This window comes from Pristis pectinata, chromosome 11, assembly GCF_009764475.1.
Source record: "Pristis pectinata isolate sPriPec2 chromosome 11, sPriPec2.1.pri, whole genome shotgun sequence".
Taxonomy (NCBI): Eukaryota; Metazoa; Chordata; class Chondrichthyes; order Rhinopristiformes; family Pristidae; genus Pristis; species Pristis pectinata.
In genome coordinates, this window is record NC_067415.1 from 4,424,767 (window position 1) to 4,445,882 (window position 21,116).

General features: G+C 48.1%; 1 protein-coding gene across 4 annotated transcripts in view; it reads right to left on the reverse strand.

Moving 5' to 3' along the window:
* LOC127575708 (glycerophosphodiester phosphodiesterase domain-containing protein 5-like) overlaps positions 1-21,116 on the reverse strand; it is a 217,065-nt gene that overhangs the window by 58,025 nt on the left and 137,924 nt on the right. For 3 of the 4 annotated variants that reach the window (XM_052025691.1, XM_052025690.1, XM_052025693.1), the window contains 3 exons: positions 19,020-19,123; positions 5,115-5,208; positions 1,709-1,768 (listed from right to left, as the gene is read on the reverse strand). In XM_052025691.1, coding sequence (XP_051881651.1) covers positions 1,709-1,768; positions 5,115-5,208; positions 19,020-19,123 — 258 coding nt within the window. Of the gene's footprint in view, positions 1-1,708; positions 1,769-5,114; positions 5,209-5,896; positions 6,092-19,019; positions 19,124-21,116 lie in introns of those variants that run through there. The other variant, XM_052025692.1, reaches the window with a different exon arrangement.

Consider the following 21,116-nt stretch of genomic DNA (forward strand, 5'->3'; position numbering starts at 1 on the left):
CACTAATATCAGGTACCACTGCTGTGCCAGTCTGGTGGATATATGACACAGACCCACCTATGTGGTTAACTCTCAACATTCCTCTGTTCAAGGCCAACTAGGGTTGGACAACAAATGCTGGACCTTGAATGAATGAAAGATTAACCAAGGCTAAATACAAGTATAAAAAACTTGGTCATGGAAAAAATAATGAGTCTGAAGCTGGATAAGTCTCCAGGTCCCAGTTGCTTCCACACCTGGTTATAAAACGCAGTGGGATCCAATTCCAGAGGGAATGATCACCCACAGGTTTCCGGATCCTGATTGTCCACAATGGTCAGCAACACGGCTCCAGCACTAACAAACAACATAGAACAGTACAGCACAGGAACAGGCCCTTCAGCCCACAATGTCTGTGCTGACCATGATGCCAATTTAAGCTAATACCATCTGCCTGCACATGGTCTATATCCCTCCATTCCCTACCTGTTCAGGGGAAGGCACAGTAGTGTAGCAGTTAGTGTAACGCTATTACAGCACCAGCGACCCGGGTTCAATTCTGGCCGCTGTCTGTAAGGAGTTTGTATGTTCTCCCCGTGTCTGCGTGGGTTTCCTCCGGGTGCTCCGGTTTCCTCCCACATTCCAAAGGTGTACGGGTTAGGAAGCTGTGGGCGTGCTATGTTGGCGCTGGAAGCGTGGTGACACTTGTGGGCTGTCCCCAGAACACTCTATCAAAAGATGCATTTCACTGTGTGTTTCAATGTACATGTGACTACTAAAGATATCTTATCTTATCTTATGTCTGTCTAAATGCCTCTTAAGCTTTGCGATGTGTCCACCATCTCCCCTGGCAGCCCGTTCCCGGCACCCACCACCCTCTGTGTAAAAAAACTTACCCCACACATCTCCTTTAAACTTTCTCCCTCTCACCTTAAAATAAGGGTATTTGACATTTCCACTCGGGTAAAAAGACTCTGTCTACCCTTCCTATGCCTCTCATAATTTCATAAATCTCTATCATGTTTCCCTTCAGCCTCCAACGCTCCAGAGAAAACAATCCAAGTTAGTCCAACCCCTCCTTATATCTAATACACTCTATTCCAGGAAATATCTTCGTGAACCTCTTCTGCACCCTCTCCAAAGCCTCCACATCCTTTCTGTTATGGGGCAACCAGAACTGCACACAATAGTCCAAGTGTGGCCTGACCGAAGTTTTATACAGTGGGGGATATAAAATGTGCAAATTCTTTCCCAATGTTGGGAGGAAGGGATTGGCCAGGGATCCTAATCCCTCTTGCTTGCATATGCCAGTTCCGATATTGGGTTTATTGTGATGCTACACCTGGTCCACAGCCCACTGGTATCTTGGATGATCTAGCATGAAAGGAGGCAATTTGGCCCATTTTGCCTTTCCTGGCTCATTGAATCTACCACCCTCCTGCTCTTTCCCTACAGCCAAGACGCTGGCACTCCCTGCGAGAAACTGGTCAACAATTAAGGGCAGCAGAGAGAAAGGAAAGGACGAGACACAAAAGAACCTGCAGATGCTGGAACCTGGAGCAAAAACAAACTGCTGGAGGAACTCAAGTGGGTCAGGCAGCATCTGTGGAGGCAGAGGGATGCTCAATGTTTCGGGTCGAGCCCTGATGCTGAGTTCTCCAGCAGATAATTTTCTACTCAAGGGAAAGGCGAGTAGTCTTGGGATCTGATTGAATCCTTTCACACTTACCTTGTGCAGCCAGTACAGGTTCATCTGTTGCCCCACTGCTATGTGACATAGTGCTAAAAACTGAAAGAGGAGCCATTATTACATTAGGTGAGGGATTTGGAACATCATACACACAAACCTGAAACAGCCAGTCACCTTTAACAAGAGTGCATCCACTACTGTGATCCCCCCCCCAATCTCCACACTGTACCTTCTTACCGAATCGGGAAACGGATGAAACAATTCACTGCTAACACAAAGCTGGGTCAGTGTGGAAAGGATTGCCCTCAACACTGAGTGACGATACAGGTTAGTAACTACTTTTATCCCTCTGTATTGTTATTTCCATTGAATTCAGTGGAAATTCATATCCTTGATCCTAATAAACCCAACATCTTCCCAATAGACTGACTTAGAGGTTCGGTATGTCACCAAATACTCTAACAAACTTCCACACATGTATCATTGAAAGTGTCCTGACTGGCTACATCACGGTCTGGTACAGCAATTCGAATGCACAGGAACATAAGAAGCTGCAGAGAGTAGTGGACTCTGCCCAATACATCACGGGCACATCCCTCCCCACCATCGGTAGTATCCACATGAGGCGCTGACTCAAGAAGGCAGCATCTGTCTTCAAAGATCCCCACCATGCAGGCCATGCCCTCTTCTTGCTGCTACCATCGGGCAGGAGGTACAGAAGCCTGAAGTCCCCACACCACCAGGTTCAGGAACAGCTACTTTCCTACAACCATCAGGTCCTTGAACCAATCTGCACACCCCTAACCCTACCTCAGCAACGGAACACCACCTCTTGCACTGCCGCGGACTTGTCTCTGATTGTGTTTTTTGTTGTAATGTCTTGGTTTTTCCACAATCTTTTTTCTTCTCTAGCTTCACCGTCTCCTGCAATTTATATTCTGTGTGTTGTCTGTACCTACGTGTCTGTGATGCTGCTGCAAGGTTTTCATTGTACCTGTACCTCACCGTACTTGTGCACATGACAATAAAATTGACTTGGCTCTCAAAAGGCTCTTGATGCACTGGAAGGTTTGAGATGCCCAGAGGGCCATTCCTTCAGTGACACTCCATCAACTTGTCTTGACTTGGGTCTCTTAATAAATCTTCTTCACTCAGGCTGTGCTGTGTGCGATGGTGGGGGTGTGAAATGCCCATCACATTTCCAACAGCTCTCCGCCCCCACCCAGACCCATGACCACTGTCACCAATAGGTCAGCAGGAGAACACCACCACCTGCAGCTTCCCCTCAAAGCCGCACACCAACCCAACTTGGAAATATCTCGCCTTTCCTTCACCGTCACTGGGTCCAAATCCTGGAACTCCCTCCCCAACGGCACCGTGGGATCCCCTTCACCAGAAGGACTGCAGCGGGTCAAGAAGGTGGCTCACCCCCACCTTCCCAAGGGGGCGGCTAAGGATGGGCAGTAAATGTCCGTGACATCCGCATCTTCTATGACTGGTGTGTCCAGTTCTGGTCGCCTCATTGTAGGAAGGATGTGGAAGCGTTGGAAAGGGTGCAGAGGAGATTTACCAGGATGTTGCCTGGTTTAGAGAGTATGCATTATGAGGAGAAAGTAAGGGAGCTAGGGCTTTACTCTTTGGAGAGAAGGAGGATGAGAGGAGACATGATAGAGGTGCACAAAATATTAAGAGGAATAGATAGAGTGGACAGCCAGCGCCTCTTTCCCAGGGCACCGATGCTCAATAGAAGAGGGTGTGGCTTTAAAGTAATGGGTGGGAAGTTCAAGGGAGATATCAGAGGGAGGTTTTTTACCCAGAGAGTGGTTGGGGCATGGAATGCGCTGCCTGGGGCTGTGGTGGAGGCAGGTGCAATGGTCAAATTCAAGAGATTGTTAGATGAGCATATGGACCAATTTAAAATAGAGGGATATGTGGGAGGAAGGGGTTAGATAGTCTTAGGCGAGGTTTAAAGGATGGCACAACATTGTGGGCTGAAGGGCCTGTATTGTGCTGTGCTGTTCTATGGTTCTATGGTTCTATCTCATGAATGCAAAGAGAAAGCTCGAGCTGTCCCTTAGATCTCAAGCTCTGATTCTCTCTCCCACTGCCTCAAACCTCCACCTTCTGCTTCATTGCCTGTCCTGTAGATGTTAAGAATTACAGTAGTGTAGCGGTTAGCGTCACGCTATTACAGCGCCAGCGACTCGGGTTCAATTCCGGCCACTGTCTGTACGGAGATTGTACATTCTCCCTGTGTCTGCGTGGGTTTCATAGAACATAGAACATTACAGCACAGTAATGTTGTGCCGACATTTTATCCTGCTCTAAGATCTATCTAACCCTTCCCTCCCACATAGCCCTCCACTTTTCTATCATTCATGTGTCTATCTAAGAGCTTCTTAAATGTCCCTAATGTATCTGCCTCCACCCCCTCTGCCGGCAGTGCGTTCCACGCACCCACCACTCTCTGTGTACAAAACCTGCCTCTTATATCCCCCCATACGTTCCTCCAGTCACCTTAAAATTGTGCCCCCTCATGTTAGCCATTTTCGCCCTGGGAAAAAGTCTCTGACTGTCCACTCAATCTATGCCTCTTATCATCTTGTACACCTCTGGGTTTCCTCCGGGTGCTCCGGTTTCCTCCCACATTCCAAAGACGTACAGGTTAGGAAGTTGTGGGCATGCTATGCTGGCGCCAGAAGTGTGGCGACACTTGCGGGCTGCCCCCAGAACACTTTGCGCAAAAGATGCATTTCACTGTGTGTTTCGCTGTACATGTGACTAATAAAGATATCTTATCTAACCGTGACCCAGAGCAAAATGACTGTGCGTGCATTTATTCTTAACCATTTCCTTCAATATATTCATGGGATCTTTGCCCGTGAGAAGGTGGTGGAGCTGCCTTCTCGAACCGCTGCAGCCTTTACAGTCATAGAGTCGTCCAGCACGGAAACAGGCCATTCAGCCCAACTCATCCATGCTGACCAAAGTCTATCCGAGCTATTCCCATTTGCTTCTGGTGAAGGTGCTCCCACGGTGCTGCTGGGGAGGGAGTTCCAGGGTTTAGACCCAGTGACGGTGAAGGAACGGCGAGATATTTCCAAATCGGGATGGTGTGTGGCTTGGAGGGGAACCTGCAGGTGGTGGTGTTCCCCTGCACTCGCTGCCCTTGTCCTTCCTGGTGGGAGAGGTCGTGGTTCAGAGGGGGTGGTATGGACATAAAAGATAGACCTCAAATTGAAGAGGTTGAGAAAGCCTAGCCTCAATACGTCACCACTCACAGGTTCCCCTCCAAGTCGCACACCACCCTGACTTGGAAACGTCTTGCCATTCCTTCTTTGACTGTGCTGTGACTGAGAGGCTCTTTCCCAGACCGAGGCTCCTCAAATTTCACCCCACCTTTACCACAGAATGAAGAGGCTTGTAAAACGTACTTACAACTTACCTGTAAAAATGTAACATATGTGAATCCTGCTGAAGTTAGTGCCAATACTGGAACTGACCAGTCATTCCAGTATCCCTTCCTGTTGTACATGTACCTGGAAGACAAGAGGTTAACCCTTATAGAACACAGAACACAGAACACTACAGCACAGCACAGGCCCTTCGGCCCACAATGTTGTACCGACATTTTATCCTGCTCTAAGATCTATCTAACCCTTCCCTCCCACATAGCCCCCTATTTTTCTATCATTCATGTGTCTATCTAAAAGTCTCTTAAATATCCTTAATGTATCTGCCCCCACAACCTCTGCCGGCAGTGCGTTCCACGCACCCGCCGCTCTCTGTGTGAAAAACTTACCCCTGACATCCCCCTTATACCTTCCTCCAATCACCTTAAAATTATGTCTCCTCGTGTTAGCCGTTGTCGCCCTGGGAAAAAGTCTCTGACTGTCCACTCGATCTATGCCTCTTATCATCTTGTACACCTCTATCAAATCACCTCTCATCCTCCTTCTCTCCAAAGAGAAAAGCCCCAGCTCGCTCAACCTATCCTCATAAGACATGCTCTCCAATCCAGGCAACATCCTGGTAAATCTCCTCTGCACCCTCTCTAAAGCTTCCGCATCCTTTCTATAATGAGGCGACTAGAACCTGCATCTACCTATCACCACCCTGTGCCCACCCAGCCTCCCCTCTTTTGTCCACCTATCACTGCTCTGCTTTTTCCTCCTATATATTGGGCTTCCCCTTTTCCTATCTTCAGTCCTGAAGAAAGGTCCTGACCTGAAACGGTGACTGCCCGCTTTTCTCCACGGATGCTTGAACCAGATGCCAAGTAGAGGATGGTCCAAAAGTTTGCTTTTGTGTAAAATCTTCAACGTGGTATGATATCAAGGTGATCCACAGAAAGGTTGGAATTGGAAGTGGAATTGGTTTATTATTGTCACATGTACTGAGATACATTGACAAGCCTTTGTCTGTGTGCCTTCCACACTGATCACTCTATGCATTACTGCATCAAGGGAGTGTAAAAGAAAAACAGAATGCAGAATATAGTGTTACAGTTACAGAGAAAGTTCAGTGCAGGCAGGCAAATAAAGTGCAAGGGCCACAACCATGGAGATCAAAAGTTCATCTTTTAGCGTATGAGAATTCCAGTCAAGATTCCGGTAACAGTGGGAGAGAAGCTGTCCTTGAGCCTGGTGGTAATAATTAAATTGGATGAAGCGAATTTCAGGACAGATGGTCAGACACATTTGTTCCAGAGATAAATAGGGGCGTGGTACTGAATGTTTGCAATTTTCTCTCCAAGAGGGCCAAGGGGGACATTAAAGAAATTAAGGGGATACAGGATTGGTGCAGAGACTGAGGTCAAAGATCAGTCACGATTTTTATTGAATAGCAGACCAGACACTATTTCTTGTGTCATTTTGTATAGCGAGGGAATTCCAGAGTTTGAGGCCCAGATAGCCGGAGGTATAGCCCCCATTGGTGGAGAGATTAAATTTGGGGATGATTGAAGGGTCAGACTTGGAGGAGTGCAGAAATTTCAGAGGGCTGGATGTGGGTAAAAAGAACGGGAGGGGCAAGGAGGGAGATTAACGGAAGAAATTAGTCTGAAACAATGCTTTGATTAATCAACCAAATGAGACTGAATCATCAAAGATTTTAACCATGCTTACCCTGAGAATAACCTTCTCATTGCCCCAAGGAATGGGAGGTGGAATAATGCGGCAGTAGTACCACAGAGTCAAAGAGACATAGTCTGAGTGCACACCGACCATCAACCATTCATTTATACTAATCCTACTTTAATCCCACGAATTCAGTGCTGAGGTCGAGAGAGTTGAGAGCTTCAAGTTCCTTGGAGTGAACATCACCAATAGCCTGTCCTGGTCCAACCATGTAGACGCCACGGCCAAGAAAGCTCACCAGCGCCTCTACTTCCTCAGGAGGCTAAAGAAATTATGCATGTCCCCCTTAACCCTCACCAACTTTTATCGATGCGCCATAGAAAGCATCCTACCTGGATGCATCACGGCTTGGTACAGCAACCGCTCTGCCGGTGACCGCAAGAAACTGCAGAGGGTTGTGGACACAGCCCAGCGCATCACGGAAACCAGCCTCCCTTCCACGGACTCTGTCTACACTACTCGCTGCCTCGGTAAAGCAGCCAATATAATCAAAGACCCCACCCACCTCAAACATTCTCTCTTCTCCCCCCTCCCATCAGGCAGAAGATACAAAAGCCTGAAAGCATGTACCACCAGCCTCAAGGACAGCTTCTATCCCGCTGTTATAAGGCTCTTGAACAGTTCCCTAGTATAAGATGGACTCTTGACCTCACAATTGAACTCGTTATGACCTGACACCTTATGGTCTACCTGCACTGCATTTTCTCTGTAGCTGTTACACTTTACTCTGCATTCTGTATTGTTTTACCTTGTACTACCTCAATGCACTGTGTAATGAATTGATCTGTATGAACTATATGCAAGACAAGTTTTTCACTGTACATCAGTACAAGTGACAGTAATAAACCAATTCCAATTCCAATCCATTTTCTCTCAACATTCCCATCAACTCACCCCAGATTCTAGCACTCACCTACACACTAGGGTCAATTCACAGAGGCCAATTGACCTACCAACCCGAACATCTTTGGCATGTGGGAGGAAGTTGGAGCACTCGGGGGAAACCCATGCAGTCACAGGGAGTACATGCAAACTCCACGCACAGACAGCGCCGAGGTCTGGATTGAACGCTGGTCTCGGGCGCTGTGAGGTAGCAGCTCTACCAGCTGTGCCACAGTGGCATCCTTTGCCTCCTTTACCCATTTTAAGGCACACCTTAAAACTTTCCCCTTGGAACAAGCCTTTAGTCAGTTCAGTCACTACACAGCAAGATCCCACCAACAACAAAGGAAACCAACTTTATGAAAAAACACGACGATGCTGGAGGAACAGCGGGCGAGGCAGCATCCGTGGAGAAAAGCAGGCGGTCAACGTTTCGGGTCAGGACCCTTCTTCAGGACTGAAGATAGGAAAAGGGGAAGCTCAATATATAGGAGGGAAAAGCAGAGCAGTGATAGGTGGACAAAAGAGGGGAGGCGGGGGGGCACAGGGTGGTGATAGGTAGATGCAGGTAAGAGATAGTGATAGGCAGGTGCAGGGGAGGAGGGGAGAGCAGATCCACCGGGGGATGGGGGAAGGGTAAGGAGAGAGAGGGAAAAAAGATAGAAAAAAGAGATAGGCCAGGAAAGGGAAGAAGAGAAGAAGCTTGGTGGGGGTGGGGGGGGTTTGTGGGGAAGGGGGGTGGGGGTTACTTAAAGTGGGAGAATTCAATGTTCATGCCGTGAGGCTGCAAGGTTCCAAGATGGAAAATGAGGGGCTGTTCCTCCAGTTTGCACTTGGAATTCTCCTGGCAGTGGAGGAGGCCGAGGACTGATATATCAGTGATAGTGTGGGAGGGGGAGTTGAAGTGACTGGCACCGGAGAGATGCAGGTCGCGGTTACGGACAGAGCGCAGGTGATCCGCGAAACGGTCACCTAGTCTGCGTTTGGTCTCACCGATGTAGAGGAGGCCACACTTGGAGCACCAGACGCAGTAGATGATATTAAGGGAGGTGCAGGTGAATCTCTGTCTCACCTGAAAGGACTGTTTGGGTCCCTGGATGGAGGGGATGGAGGTGGTGTAGGGGCAGGTGTTGCACCTATGGTGGGGGCAGTGGAAAGTTCCCGGGGTGGGAATAGGATGGGGGGGGGGGGGGGGAGAGGAGTGAACTAGGGAATCGCGGAGAGAGCGGTCCCTGCGAAAGGCAGAAAGGGCTGGGGAGGGGAAGATATGCTTGGTGGTGGGATCCCGTTGGAGATGGCGGAAGTGGCGGAGAATGATGTGTTGGATACGTCAGTTGGTGGGATGAAACATGAGGACAATGGGGACCCGGTCCCTGTTGGGTGTGGGAGGGGTTGGGGTGAGAGCGGAGGTGTGGGAAATGGCAGAGAATTTCATTGAGGTGGGGGTGTAGAGGTACGAAGGCGAGGCCTTTGCTGAGAACAGACCGCTCAGCCTCAGAGACGGGGAGGTTGGGAAGACGCTCAAGGCTTGATAAGATGAGATCCTTAATAGTCACACGTACATCGAAACTTACAGTGAAACGCATCTTTTACGTAGAATGTTCTGGGGGCAGCCCGCAAGTGTCGCCACACTTCCAGCGCCAACATAGCACGCCCACAACTTCCTAACCCGTACATCTTTGGAATGTGGGAGGAAACCCAGGCAGACGCGGGGAGAACGTAGAAACTCCTTACAGACAGCAGCGAGAATTGAACCCGGGTCGCTGACGCTGTAATAGCATTAGTTGGGGCTCAAAGAGGAAGGGTGGGGGGAAGTGGGGTTGGGGGGGCTGGGCTGGTGAGGGGAAAGGGGTTGGGAGCGGTAAAGGGGTGAAGAGAGAGATGTAGGATAGGAGGTGGATGTGGGGGCGAGAACAAGAGGGGGAGGAGAAGGAGAGGTCAGGGTGGGGGGAGGGGATAAGGGGGGCTGGGAGTGGGCTGGTGGAGGTGCAAGGTGGGATGAGGAATTATAAGTGGGTGGGGGCAAGAAACAGAGCAGAGGCAACAGAAGGTGAAGCCTGGAGAGAGAGGGAGACCCCGGGGAGGTAGCGGGGTGGGAGGAGCAGAGAATGGTGTAGGGCGGGGGTGTCCAGCCGGGCAGGGGAGGGGGGGACCGGAGGACCATGCGGCGCCAGGAAACTCCGACTCAGGGCGGGTGGGGGAGGAGGGGGCCGACTTTATGTTGGCTGTTGGACAGATACTGGGAAGAGGCCATTGTCTTTTGAACTCAAGCCATGGGATCTTTAACCAAGCTCAACTTTATACGCAGTTGTCTCCAACTACACACAAGAGTTTTGTGCCCTGTAGACCCTTTGGTAAAGCAATCTCTTTGTTTTTGAATTTTTTTTGGGATGTCAGTGCCAGTCAAAACCCAGCATTTATTGGCCATCCCTGACTGCCCCTGAGAAGGTACAGGTGAGCTGACTTCTTGAACTGCTGTAGTCCTCCTGGTGGGGAAGGTGTTCTAGGATTTAGACCCAATGACAATGAAGGAATGCAGGCACGGTGGTGTCGGGGCAGGCACGGTAGTGTAGCGGTTAGCGTAACACTATTACAGCGCCAGCAACCCGGGTTCAATTCCGGCCACTGTCTGTAAGGAGTTTGTACGTTCTCCCCGTGTCTGCGTGGGTCTCCTCCGGGTGCTCCGGTTTCCTCCCACATTCCAAAGACGTACGGGTTAGGAAGTTGTGGGCATGCTGTGTTGGCGCCGGAAGCGTGGCGACACTTGCGGGCTGCCCCCAGAACACTCTACACAAAAGATGCATTTCACTGTGTGTTTCGATGTACATGTGACTAATAAAGAAATCTTGTCATATATTTAGAGGTGTATAAAATCATGAGGGGCATAGATAGGGTGAATGCACACAGTCTTTTCCCAAGGGAAAGGTAACCAAAAACTAGAGGGCATGGGTTTAAGGTGAGAGGGGAAAGATTTAAAGGGGACCTGAGGGGCAACTTCTTCAAACAGAGGGTGGTGGGTGTATGGAACGAGCTGCCAGAGGAAGTGGTTGAGGCAGGTACAATAGCAACCTTTTAAAAGACACTTGGACAGGTACATAGATAGGAAAGGTTAAGAGGGATGTGGGCCAAACGCGGGCAAATGGGACTAGCTTAGATGGGCATCTTGGTCAGCAGAGATGAGTTGGGCTGAAGGGCCTGTTTTCATGCTGTATGACTCTATGAGTCCAGAGCCTTAGTGTGGCAGTGCTGATCGAGTGCCAGCTTCATGGTGTAACCCAGATCTGCTCGTCACCTAGTTATCACCCCTTTCACTTGGCACCAGCGTCCAGTATCACCACTCCTGGCATTCCCCTTTCTCAGACCTTCTCCTTGGTTCTTTCCTCCCACTCCTTTTCTCTAGGACCCAGTTCTCAGCCCAGGGAAAGTCTGATGTTCAAGCTTTTTTACTTATTCATTTTTGGAAATTAGGGATGCCAATAATTGCTGGCATAATTATTGATTATGCCAGCAATTATTGTCCATCCCTAACTGCCCCTGCAGAAGGTGGGGATGAGCCACCTTATTGAACTACTGCGGTCCTCCTGGTGAAGCGGCTCCCACAGTGCTACTGGGGAGGGAGTTCCAGGAGTTAGACCCAGTGACGGTGAAGGAACGGTGAGATATTTCCAATCAGGACGGTGTGTGACCGGGAGGGGAACTTGCAGGTGGTGGTGTTCCCCTGCACCCGCTGCCCTTGTCCTTCTGGTTGGGAGAGGAGGTGGGTTTGGGAGGTGCTGTTGGAGTAGCCTAGGTGAGTAACTGCAGTGCGTTGTGTATACGGTGCACACTGCAGCCACTGTGCGCCGGTGGTGGAGGGAGGGAGTATCTGGGATCAAGGGAGCAGCCTTATGCTGGATGATGTGGAGCTGCCTGAGTCTTGGAGAAGCTGCACTCAAGAAGGCAAAATGGAGAGTACTTCATTACACTCTTGACGTGTAGACAATGGAAAAGCCTTTGATGTCAGGAGGTGAATCACTCGTCATGGGATACCCAGCCTCTGACCTGTTATCTATATAGCTGGCCTTTCCCCATGGCCCTGTAAAACTTGTTTTTCCTATATTGACCCAACTTCTTCAGAAGGAATTTCTTTGGCTGTAAACTGCTTTGGACATCCTGCAAATTGAAGGGTCCAAGAGAAACTCCTCAAAGACAATGAACAAGCTGGGCGTTACCGAATCAGGTGACCTGTCCAGGGCCCAGCACATAGATGGGAAAGCGTGCCAGCATCTTTACTTTCTTAGGAGGTTAAGGAGGTTTGGCTGGTCACCGAACACTCTAGCAAACTTCTACAGATGCACTGTTGAAGGTATCCTGACTGGTTGCATCACGGTCTGGTACTGTAACTCGAATGCACAGGAACACAAGAAGCTGCAGAGAGTAGTGGACTTTGCCCAATACATCACGGGCACATCCCTCCCCACCATCGGGAGTACCTACAGGAGGTGCCGCCTCAAGAAGGCAACATCCATCATCAAAGATCCCCACCATCCGGGCCATGCCATCTTCTCGCAGCTCCCATCGGGCAGGAGGTACAGAAGCCTGAAGTCCCACACCACCAGGTTCAGGAACAGCTACTTCCCTTCAACCATTCGGTTCTTGAACCAACCGGCAAAACCCTAATCACTGCAGTTTAGCAACACTGTGACCACTTTGATGACTTGCTCTAAATTAGAATTTGGTTTTTTTTGTTCTAATTGTGTTCTTTCTTGTAAAAATTGTGTATCATTTATGTTTTTCTTGTGAATGCTGCTTATCTGATGCTATGTGCCTGTGATGCTGCTGCAAGGTTTTCATTGCACCTGTGCACACATAGACTTCTGCATATGACAATAAACTGGACATTGACTTTGAACCCCTCACCCCAGAGCTTCACAGAGGAGATTGGAACCTCGGTCATGACCCCAGGTCTCACACTGCCAACCCCCAACCAGTAGGGGGAATCAGGGTCAGGAAGTTAGAGGTACTTTAGCTTTGTACATCATCACTTCGCAATATTCACAAGTGTCACATCAGTGACCCACTAAACAAAGGAGAAAGGAGAAACATCAACCATCAAATCCTCAGAACAAACATCCCAGCACAGCCACTGCTGTACCTCTGAGCACGCCCGTGTTGTAATGTCGCAAACGCAGTGGCCAAGTGCACACAGCCAGATCCCACGCACAGCAACATGGTAACAACAAGGTCTGTTTCAGCGACTTTAGGTGAGGGATGAACCTTGGCCACCAGGAAGCCAGGGAGAACTACCTGGTCCTCTTGGAGATGCAATCCATGCAGGGGCGGGACTGTTGTTTAACAGTCAATTAAGTTTTTTTATATATAAGAAGCAGAGTCAATGCTTTTTTTTGGAAACATGACAGCCATTTCAAGCACAAACAACATGTTAATAACCAGATAACTTGTTTTTTTTTGAGGGATCTCAGTTGAAGGATAAATGTTCCTCTCACTCCAAGGAAACTCAAAAACCATCTTTAAAATATTCCCATGGGATTTTATCAATTTGACCGGGAGCAGAGGTTAAGACCACACCAGAACACCGTGCTGCACCTGGTGTGTCAGTCTATAAAATATAGGAGCAGAATTAGGCCATTCAGCCCATCGTGTCTGCTCCACCATTCAATCATGGCTGATTTTTTTTAACCCCGTTCTCTCCATAACCCTTAACCCCCTCACCAATCAAGAACATATTAATCTCTGCCTTAAATACGCCCAATGACGTGGCCTCCACAGCCCGTCTGTGGCAATAAATTCCACAGATTCACCACCCTCTTGCTGAAGAAATTCCTCCTCATCTCAGTTTCAGAGGGACGTCCCTTTATTCTGAGGCTGTGCCCTCAGATCCTACACTCTCCTACTAATGGAAACACCCTCTCCACATCCACTCTATCCAGGCCTTTCAGTATCCGGTAGGTTTCAATGAGATCCCCCCTCAGTCTCAGCACTGGATTTGAACCCATCATCTAGAGTCATAGAGTTGTACAGCACGGAAAAAGGCTCTTTGTCCCATACTTGTCCATGCCAACCAAGACGTACATTTCCCAGCACTTGGCCCATATCTGTCTAAACTCTTGTCATCCATATACCTGTCCACAATCTTCTTAAATGTATCTGATGTACCTGCCTCACCCACTTCCTCTGACAGCTGGTTCCATACATCTACCACCCACCATGTGAAAAAGTTGCCCCTCAGGTTCTTATTAAAACCTTTCACCTCTATCCTTAAAACTATGTCCTCTAGTTTTCCACTCCCCAATCCTGGAAAAAAGACCACTCACCCTATCTACGCCCCTCATGACTTTACATACCTCTCTGAGATCATCCCTCAGTGTCCTATGCGCCAAGGAGTAAAGACGCAGCCTGTCCAACCTCTCCCTATAACTCAGTCCCTCCAGTCCTGGCAACAACCTTGTAAATCTTTTTTGTACTCTTTCCAGTTTAATCACATCCTTCCAATAGCAGGGTGACCAAAACTAAACAGAATACTCCAAGTGCGACCTCACCAACACCTTGTATACCAAATTCTATACGCAATTGTACACCAACTTCTATACACAATACCTGACAGATGAAGGCCAGTGTGCCAAAAGCCTTCTTCACCACCCTGTGTACCTGTGACTCCACTTCAAGGGAAAAGTATTTTCACTTCTTATTTTCACTTTACGTGAAGGATTGTTACAGTGTGGCGCACTGGTTCTAATCTCCCTGGGACAGCCCGAGAACTCGAAAGGGACTTGGGAAATGCATCCCTTATGCTACGGGAAAGTTGGTGATGCAGACGAAATTTGACTTGAGTTCCCTTGCCAAGCTGGATCACAAAACCTTCATGGGGACACTTGGAGGCGGACTAATCACTCCATGTAACTCCAGGTAATTATAACCTCATGAACTAAGGCAAGAGTCGGGCAGAGCTATGAGCAACAATTGTTCCATCCATCTGTTACCAACCTAATTATTAGCAGATCTGTAACGCCTGTTGACTTCACACAGTGTGTCAATCAGAACGTTACCCACAGATGAAGCCCTTTCACTTTTAACTCCCTGAATACTCTGAGGTACTTTGTTTTATCTCCTGACTTGGCCTCTTCATTTATTGAGGAGCTGCAGGGAGATTTTCCCAGCCAACAACTGCTCCTCAAACTAAATTACTTCCAAAAGAAAAACAGATTAACTAGTCATCGTCACTTTGCTATTTGTGGGAGGGATCTTGCGGTGCAATAATTAGATGCTACAAGTCCCACAAAACAGCAGAAAATGCACTCAAAATAACCCATTAATTATTCTCAACACTGGTGCCCCACAAGGCTGCATCCTCAGCCCTCTATTCTACTCCCTATATATTCATGACAGTGTGGTCAGATTCTGCTCTAACTCCATCTACAAGTTTGCAGATGCTACCACCGTAGTGGGCTGTATCTCAAATAACGATGATTCGGAGTACAGGAAGGAGATAGAGAGCTTAGTGATGTGGTGTCATGACAATAACCTTTCCCTCAATGTCAGCAAAACGAAAGACCTGGTCACTTACTTCAGGAAAGGGGGCGGTGTACATGCCCCTGTCTACATCAATGGTGCTGAGGTCGGGAGGGTTGACAGCTTCAAGTTCCAAGGAGTGAACATCACCAATAGCCTGTCCTGGTCCAACCACGTAGATGCTATGGCCAAGAAAGCTCACCAGTGCCTCTACTTCCTCAAGAAGCTAAAGAAATTTGGCATGTCCCCATTGACCTTCACCAATTTTTATCGATGTACCATAGAAAGCATCCTACTTGGATGCATCACGGCTCGGTACGGCAACTGCTCTGCCCAGGACTGCAAGAAACTGCAGAGAGTTGTGGACGCAGCCCAGCGCATCACATAAACCAGCCTCCCCTCCATGGACTCTGTCTGTACCTCTCGCTGCCTTGGTGAAGCAGGCAGCATAATCAAAGACCCCAACCACCCGGGTCATTCTCTCTTCTCTCCTCTCCCATCTGGTAGAAGATACAGGAGCCTGAGGGCACGTACCACCGGGCTCACGGACAGCTTCTGTCCCACAGTGATAAGACTATTGAATGGTTCCCTTATATGATGAGATGGACTCCTGACCTCACAATCTACCTTGTTATGACCTTGCACCTTATTGTCTACCTGCAATGTACTTCTCTGTAGCTGTGACACTTTACTCTGCATTCTGTTATTGTTTTTACCCTGTACTACCTCAACGCACTGTGTAATGAATTGATCTGTATGAATGGTATGCAAGACAAGTTTTTCACTGTACCTCGGTACAAGTGACAATAATAAACCAACACCAAAGTGCAATGCCACTTACACAGGAACAAACAGAATAAGCAGGAAGGGGAAGGAGGGAGAACATGCGTCAGTCTATATTGGTGGATCAACGGTGGAGAGAGTCAGCAGCTTTCAATTCCTGGGCATTAACATATCAAATGACCTGTCCTAGGCCGAGCACATAGGTACAATCACAACAAAGTCACGCTAGCGTCTTTACTTTCTTAGAAGGTTAAGGAGGTTCGGCTTGTCACCAAACACTCTAACAAACTTCTACAGATGCACTGTTGAATGTCCCCTGACTGGTTGCATCACGGTCTGGGACGGCAATTCGAATGTGCAGGAACATAAGAAGCTGCAGAGAGCAGTGGACTCTGCCCAATTCATCACAGGCACATCCCTCCCCACCATCGGGAGTATCTACAGGAGGTGCTGCCTCAAGAAGGCAACATCCATCATCAAAGATCCCCACCATCCGGGCCATGCCATCTTCTTGCAGCTACCATCGGGCAGGAGGTACAGAAGCCTAAAGTCCCGCACCACCAGGTTCAGGAACAGCTACTTCCCTTCAACCATTCAGTTCTTGAACCAACCTGCACAACCCTAATCACTGCCTCAGTACAGCAACACTATGACCACTTTGCACTACAATGGACTTGTTTTTATTTTAATTGTGTTCTTTCATGTATGATCTCGTATAATTTATGTTGTTAATTTATGTTTTATCTTGTGAACATTGTGTATCTGATGTTAAGCGACTGTTGACCTGCTGACTTCATCCAGCTGTTTGCTTTTTGCTCTGGATTCCTGTGTCTCCGAACTCACTGGGATCAGGTCAAGTTCAGATTGGCTGATGGATTTTGTTTTCAGCTTGCTCCGGGAGCAGAGGTTAAGATTGGGTTTTAATTCAGTTATGAGGAGATACCGGATTGACTGGCTTTGTTTTCCTTGGTGCAGATGGGGCTGAGGGAGGAATTAGGTCAGGTTTTAACCCTGTGGAGGAGAGGGGGAAGGAGAAAGTAATGCAGAGGAGATTTACGAGGACGGTGCGGGGACTGGAGGGATTGTTATGGAGAGGGGTTGACCAGGTTGGGACTTCTTTCATTGGACTGTAGGAGAATGAGGGGTGATATTAAAGAGGTGGATAAAATCACGAGGGACATAGGGTGAATATGCAGAGTCTTTTTCCCAGGGTTGGGGAATCAAGAACTGGAGGGCATAGGTTTAGGATGAGAGGGGAGAGATTTAATAGGAACCTGAGGAGCAATCTTTAAACCCAGAGAGTGGTCCGTATATGGAACGAGCTGCCAGAGGAAGAGGTTGAGGCAGGTACATTAACAACATTTAAAGGGTACTTGGACAGGTACATGGATAGGAAAGGTTTAGAGGGATATGGGCCAAATACGGGCAAATGGGACTAGCTTAGATGGGCATCTTGGTCAGCATGGATGAGTTGGGCTGAAGGGCCTGTTTCTGTGCTGTATGACTCTGTGTACCTGAGCAAATCTCAATTTAGGATGTCCAGGTTGTCTTAGGACAGCAGATTTTCTTCCCAAAAGACTGGTGAATCTGGGTTTTTAACCAGAGGGATCCTGGTGAGACTGCACCTGGTGTACTGTGGACACGTCTGGTCTCTCTACCAAAGGCAAGAAATACCCCTGAGAGAGGGAGTACAGTGAAGGCTCATCAGATTAATTTGTGTGATGGGGGAGGAGGGCGGGGGGGTGTTGATCACATAAGGAGAGATAAGCAGAATGGGCCTGTACACTCTAGAGTTTAGAAGAAAGAATTGGAATTGGTTTATTATTGTCACAGGCACTGAGGTACAGTGAAAAACTTGTCTTGCATACCGTCCATACAGATCAATTCATTACACAGTGCATTGAGGTAGTACAGGGTAAAACAATACAGAATGTGAAATGTGCAAAATTCTTTTGAGATTTGACTGGGGAGATGCAGGGATGATGTTTCTGTGGCTGGGTTATCGAGAACCAAGGGTCACTGTCTCAGAATAAGGGGTCAGACGTTCAGGACAGAGATGAGATTTCATCACCCAGAGGGTGGTTAATCTTTAGAATTATCCATTGAGAGGCAGAGATAGGGGAGACAGCCAGAATCCTTCTCACAGGGTAGAAATGTCAAACACTAGAATTCATGCATTTAAGGTGAGGGGGGAAAGTTTAAAGGGGATTTGCGGGCCAAGCTTTTTTTTTGTGTAGACTGGTGGGTGCCTGGAATGTGTTGTCAGGGGTTGGCTTGGAAGCAGATACGATAGTTAGGGTAGGCACATGAACATGACTCTCACCAACTTCTATGGAGGCACGATAGAAAGCATCCTATCTGGATGCATCACGGCTTGGTACGGCAACTGCTCTGCCCAGGACCGCAAGAAACCGCAGAGAGTTGTGGACACAGCCCAGCGCATCACAGACACCAGCCTCCCCTCCTTGGACTCTGTCTTTACCTCTCGCTGCCTTCGTGAAGCAGCCGGCGTAATCAAAGACCTCACCCACCCGGGTTATTCTCTCTTCTCTCCTCTTCCATCGGGTAGAAGATACAGGAGCCTGAGGGCACGTACCACCAGACAAGGACAGCTTCTACCCCACTGTGATAAGACTATTGAACGGTTCCCTTTTACAATGAGATGGACTATGTCCTCACGATCTACCTTGTTGTGACCTTGCACCTTATTGCACTGCACTTTCTCTGTAGCTGTGACACTTTACTCTGTACTGTTATTGTTTTGACCTGTACTACATCAATGCACTTTGTACTAACCCAATGTAACTGCACTGTGTAATGAATTGACCTGTACGAACTGTATGCAAGACAAGTTTTTCACTGTACCTCGGTACAAGTGACAATAATAAACCAATACCAATACCAATGCAGGGAACAGAGGGATATGGACCATGCGCAGGCAGAAGGGATGTTTAATTTGGTATGGTGCTCAGCACAGATATGGTGATCAACACCTCCCCAGCGAGCACGGAGCCAATGAACAAGCCCTCTTGACTTACCAGTTGAACTCATTATAGTCATTGTGCACCTCCCACCAGAAGTAGAACCAGACCAGGGACAGGAAGAAGGTGATGCAAAGGATGAGGAACCACAGACGCTCCCACTGCCAAGAGAAATGGAGAGAAAACAAAAACATGTCAGTGCAATCCAGGGGCTGCAAGGTCGAGGTCATGACCAACTGAATACCAGAGCCCTTCCCTCTCAAAATGAATCCCAGTCCTGGAACTTGAGACAACAGGTAGCAAGCTAGTTGGGTCTGTGGCGATACTGAGCATCATGTGCACCCTTTGTGTGTGGACACAGGCAGGTGTTGGGTTGAAACCAGTCGGCTCGCTCCAGCTCTCTGCACACAGAGGCGATGCAGATAGCATAGAAACAGGCCCTTCAGCCCACCATATCCATGCCAACCATCCCATTCCCACCTATACTATCCCATTTACCAGCACTTGGTCCATAGCACTATTCCTTGAATCAAGTGCTCATCCAGATGCTTTAAGCTTTGTGAGAGTCTCCACCTCCACCACCCCCTCAGACAGTGCGTTCCAGATTCCAAAATTCTTCCTCAGATCCCCTCTAAACCTCCAACCCTAAACCTATGCCCTCTAGCTTTAGATACCTCTGCTATGTAGAAGACTTTCCTGCCACCTACCCAATCTATGCCCCTCATAATTATTTGTACCTCTATCAGCAGCTCCCCCCTCAGTCTCCTCTGCTCCAAGGAGAACAATCCTAGTTTATCCAGTCTCATAAATGAAACGCTTCACCCCAGGCAACGTCCTGGTGAGTCGCCCCTGCGCCCTCTCCAGTGCAATCACATCCTTGCTAATGTGTGGTGACCAGAACTGCACACAGTACTCCAGTGGTGATGTAAGCAATACTTTACAGAATTGTACTATAACCTCCCTGATCTTGTATTCTATGGCCTGGCTAATGAATGCAAGTATCCTGTAAGGATTCTTCACCAGCTTAACTATGTGAGCTGACACCTTCAGGGATCCTTAGATCTGAACAAGTTCCCTCTGTTCCTCAATAATCCCCGGGGTTTATTGGTTTATTATTGTCACGTAAACCGAGATACAGTGAAAAGCTTTGTTTTGTATGTGATGCAGATTGAATCATTTCATCACATCGGTGCATTGAGGTAGTACAAGGGAAAAGTGATAACAGAATGCAGATAAAGTGTTACAGTTACAGAGAAAGTGCAGTGCAGGCAGACAATAAGGTGCAAGGCCATGATGAGGTAGATTGTGAGGTCAAGAGTCCATCTTATTGTACTAGGGAACCATTCAATAGTCTTATAACAGTGGGATAGAAGCTGTCCTTGCGCCTGGTGGTATGTGCTTTGAGGTTTGTGGACACAGCTCAGCACATCCTGGAAACCAGCCTCCCCTCCATGGACTCTGTCTACACTTTCCGCTCCCTTGGTAAAGCAGCCAACATAATCAAAGACCCCTCCCACCCCGGCCATTCTCTCATCTTCCCCCTCCCATCGGACAGAAGAGACAAAAGCCCGAAGGCATGTACCACCAGGTTCAAGGACAATTTCTATCCCACTGTTATAAGACTATTGAACAGTTCCCTAGTACGATAAGATGGACTCTTGACCTCACAATTTACCTCATTATGGCCCTTGCACCTTATTGTCTGTCTGCACTGCACTTTCCCTGTAACTGTAACACCTTATTCTGCATTCTGTTATTGTTTTCTCTTGTACTACCTCAATGCACTGTGTAATGAATTGGTCTGTATGAACTGTATGCAAGCCAAGTTTGTCACTGTACCTCGGTGCTAGTGACAATAATAAACCGATTCTAATTCACTCTCACTTCTGAGTCAGAAGATAGTGATTCAAGTCCTGCACTAGAACCTCAGGCTCACAGGTTTCGGCATCACTCACAGTTGGGTACTGAGGAAGGGAGGCTAAACAGGTGAAACATTAAACCAAGAACTCATTCATCTCTCGGGTGACATTCATGGTGCAGGACGCTGCTTCAGATACATCAAGCATTCTCCTCACTTTTCTCATATTTACATAGTCACGGGATTTGGATATTATACATCACTTATTGCTCATCCTGAACTGAGACCTCCCTCTT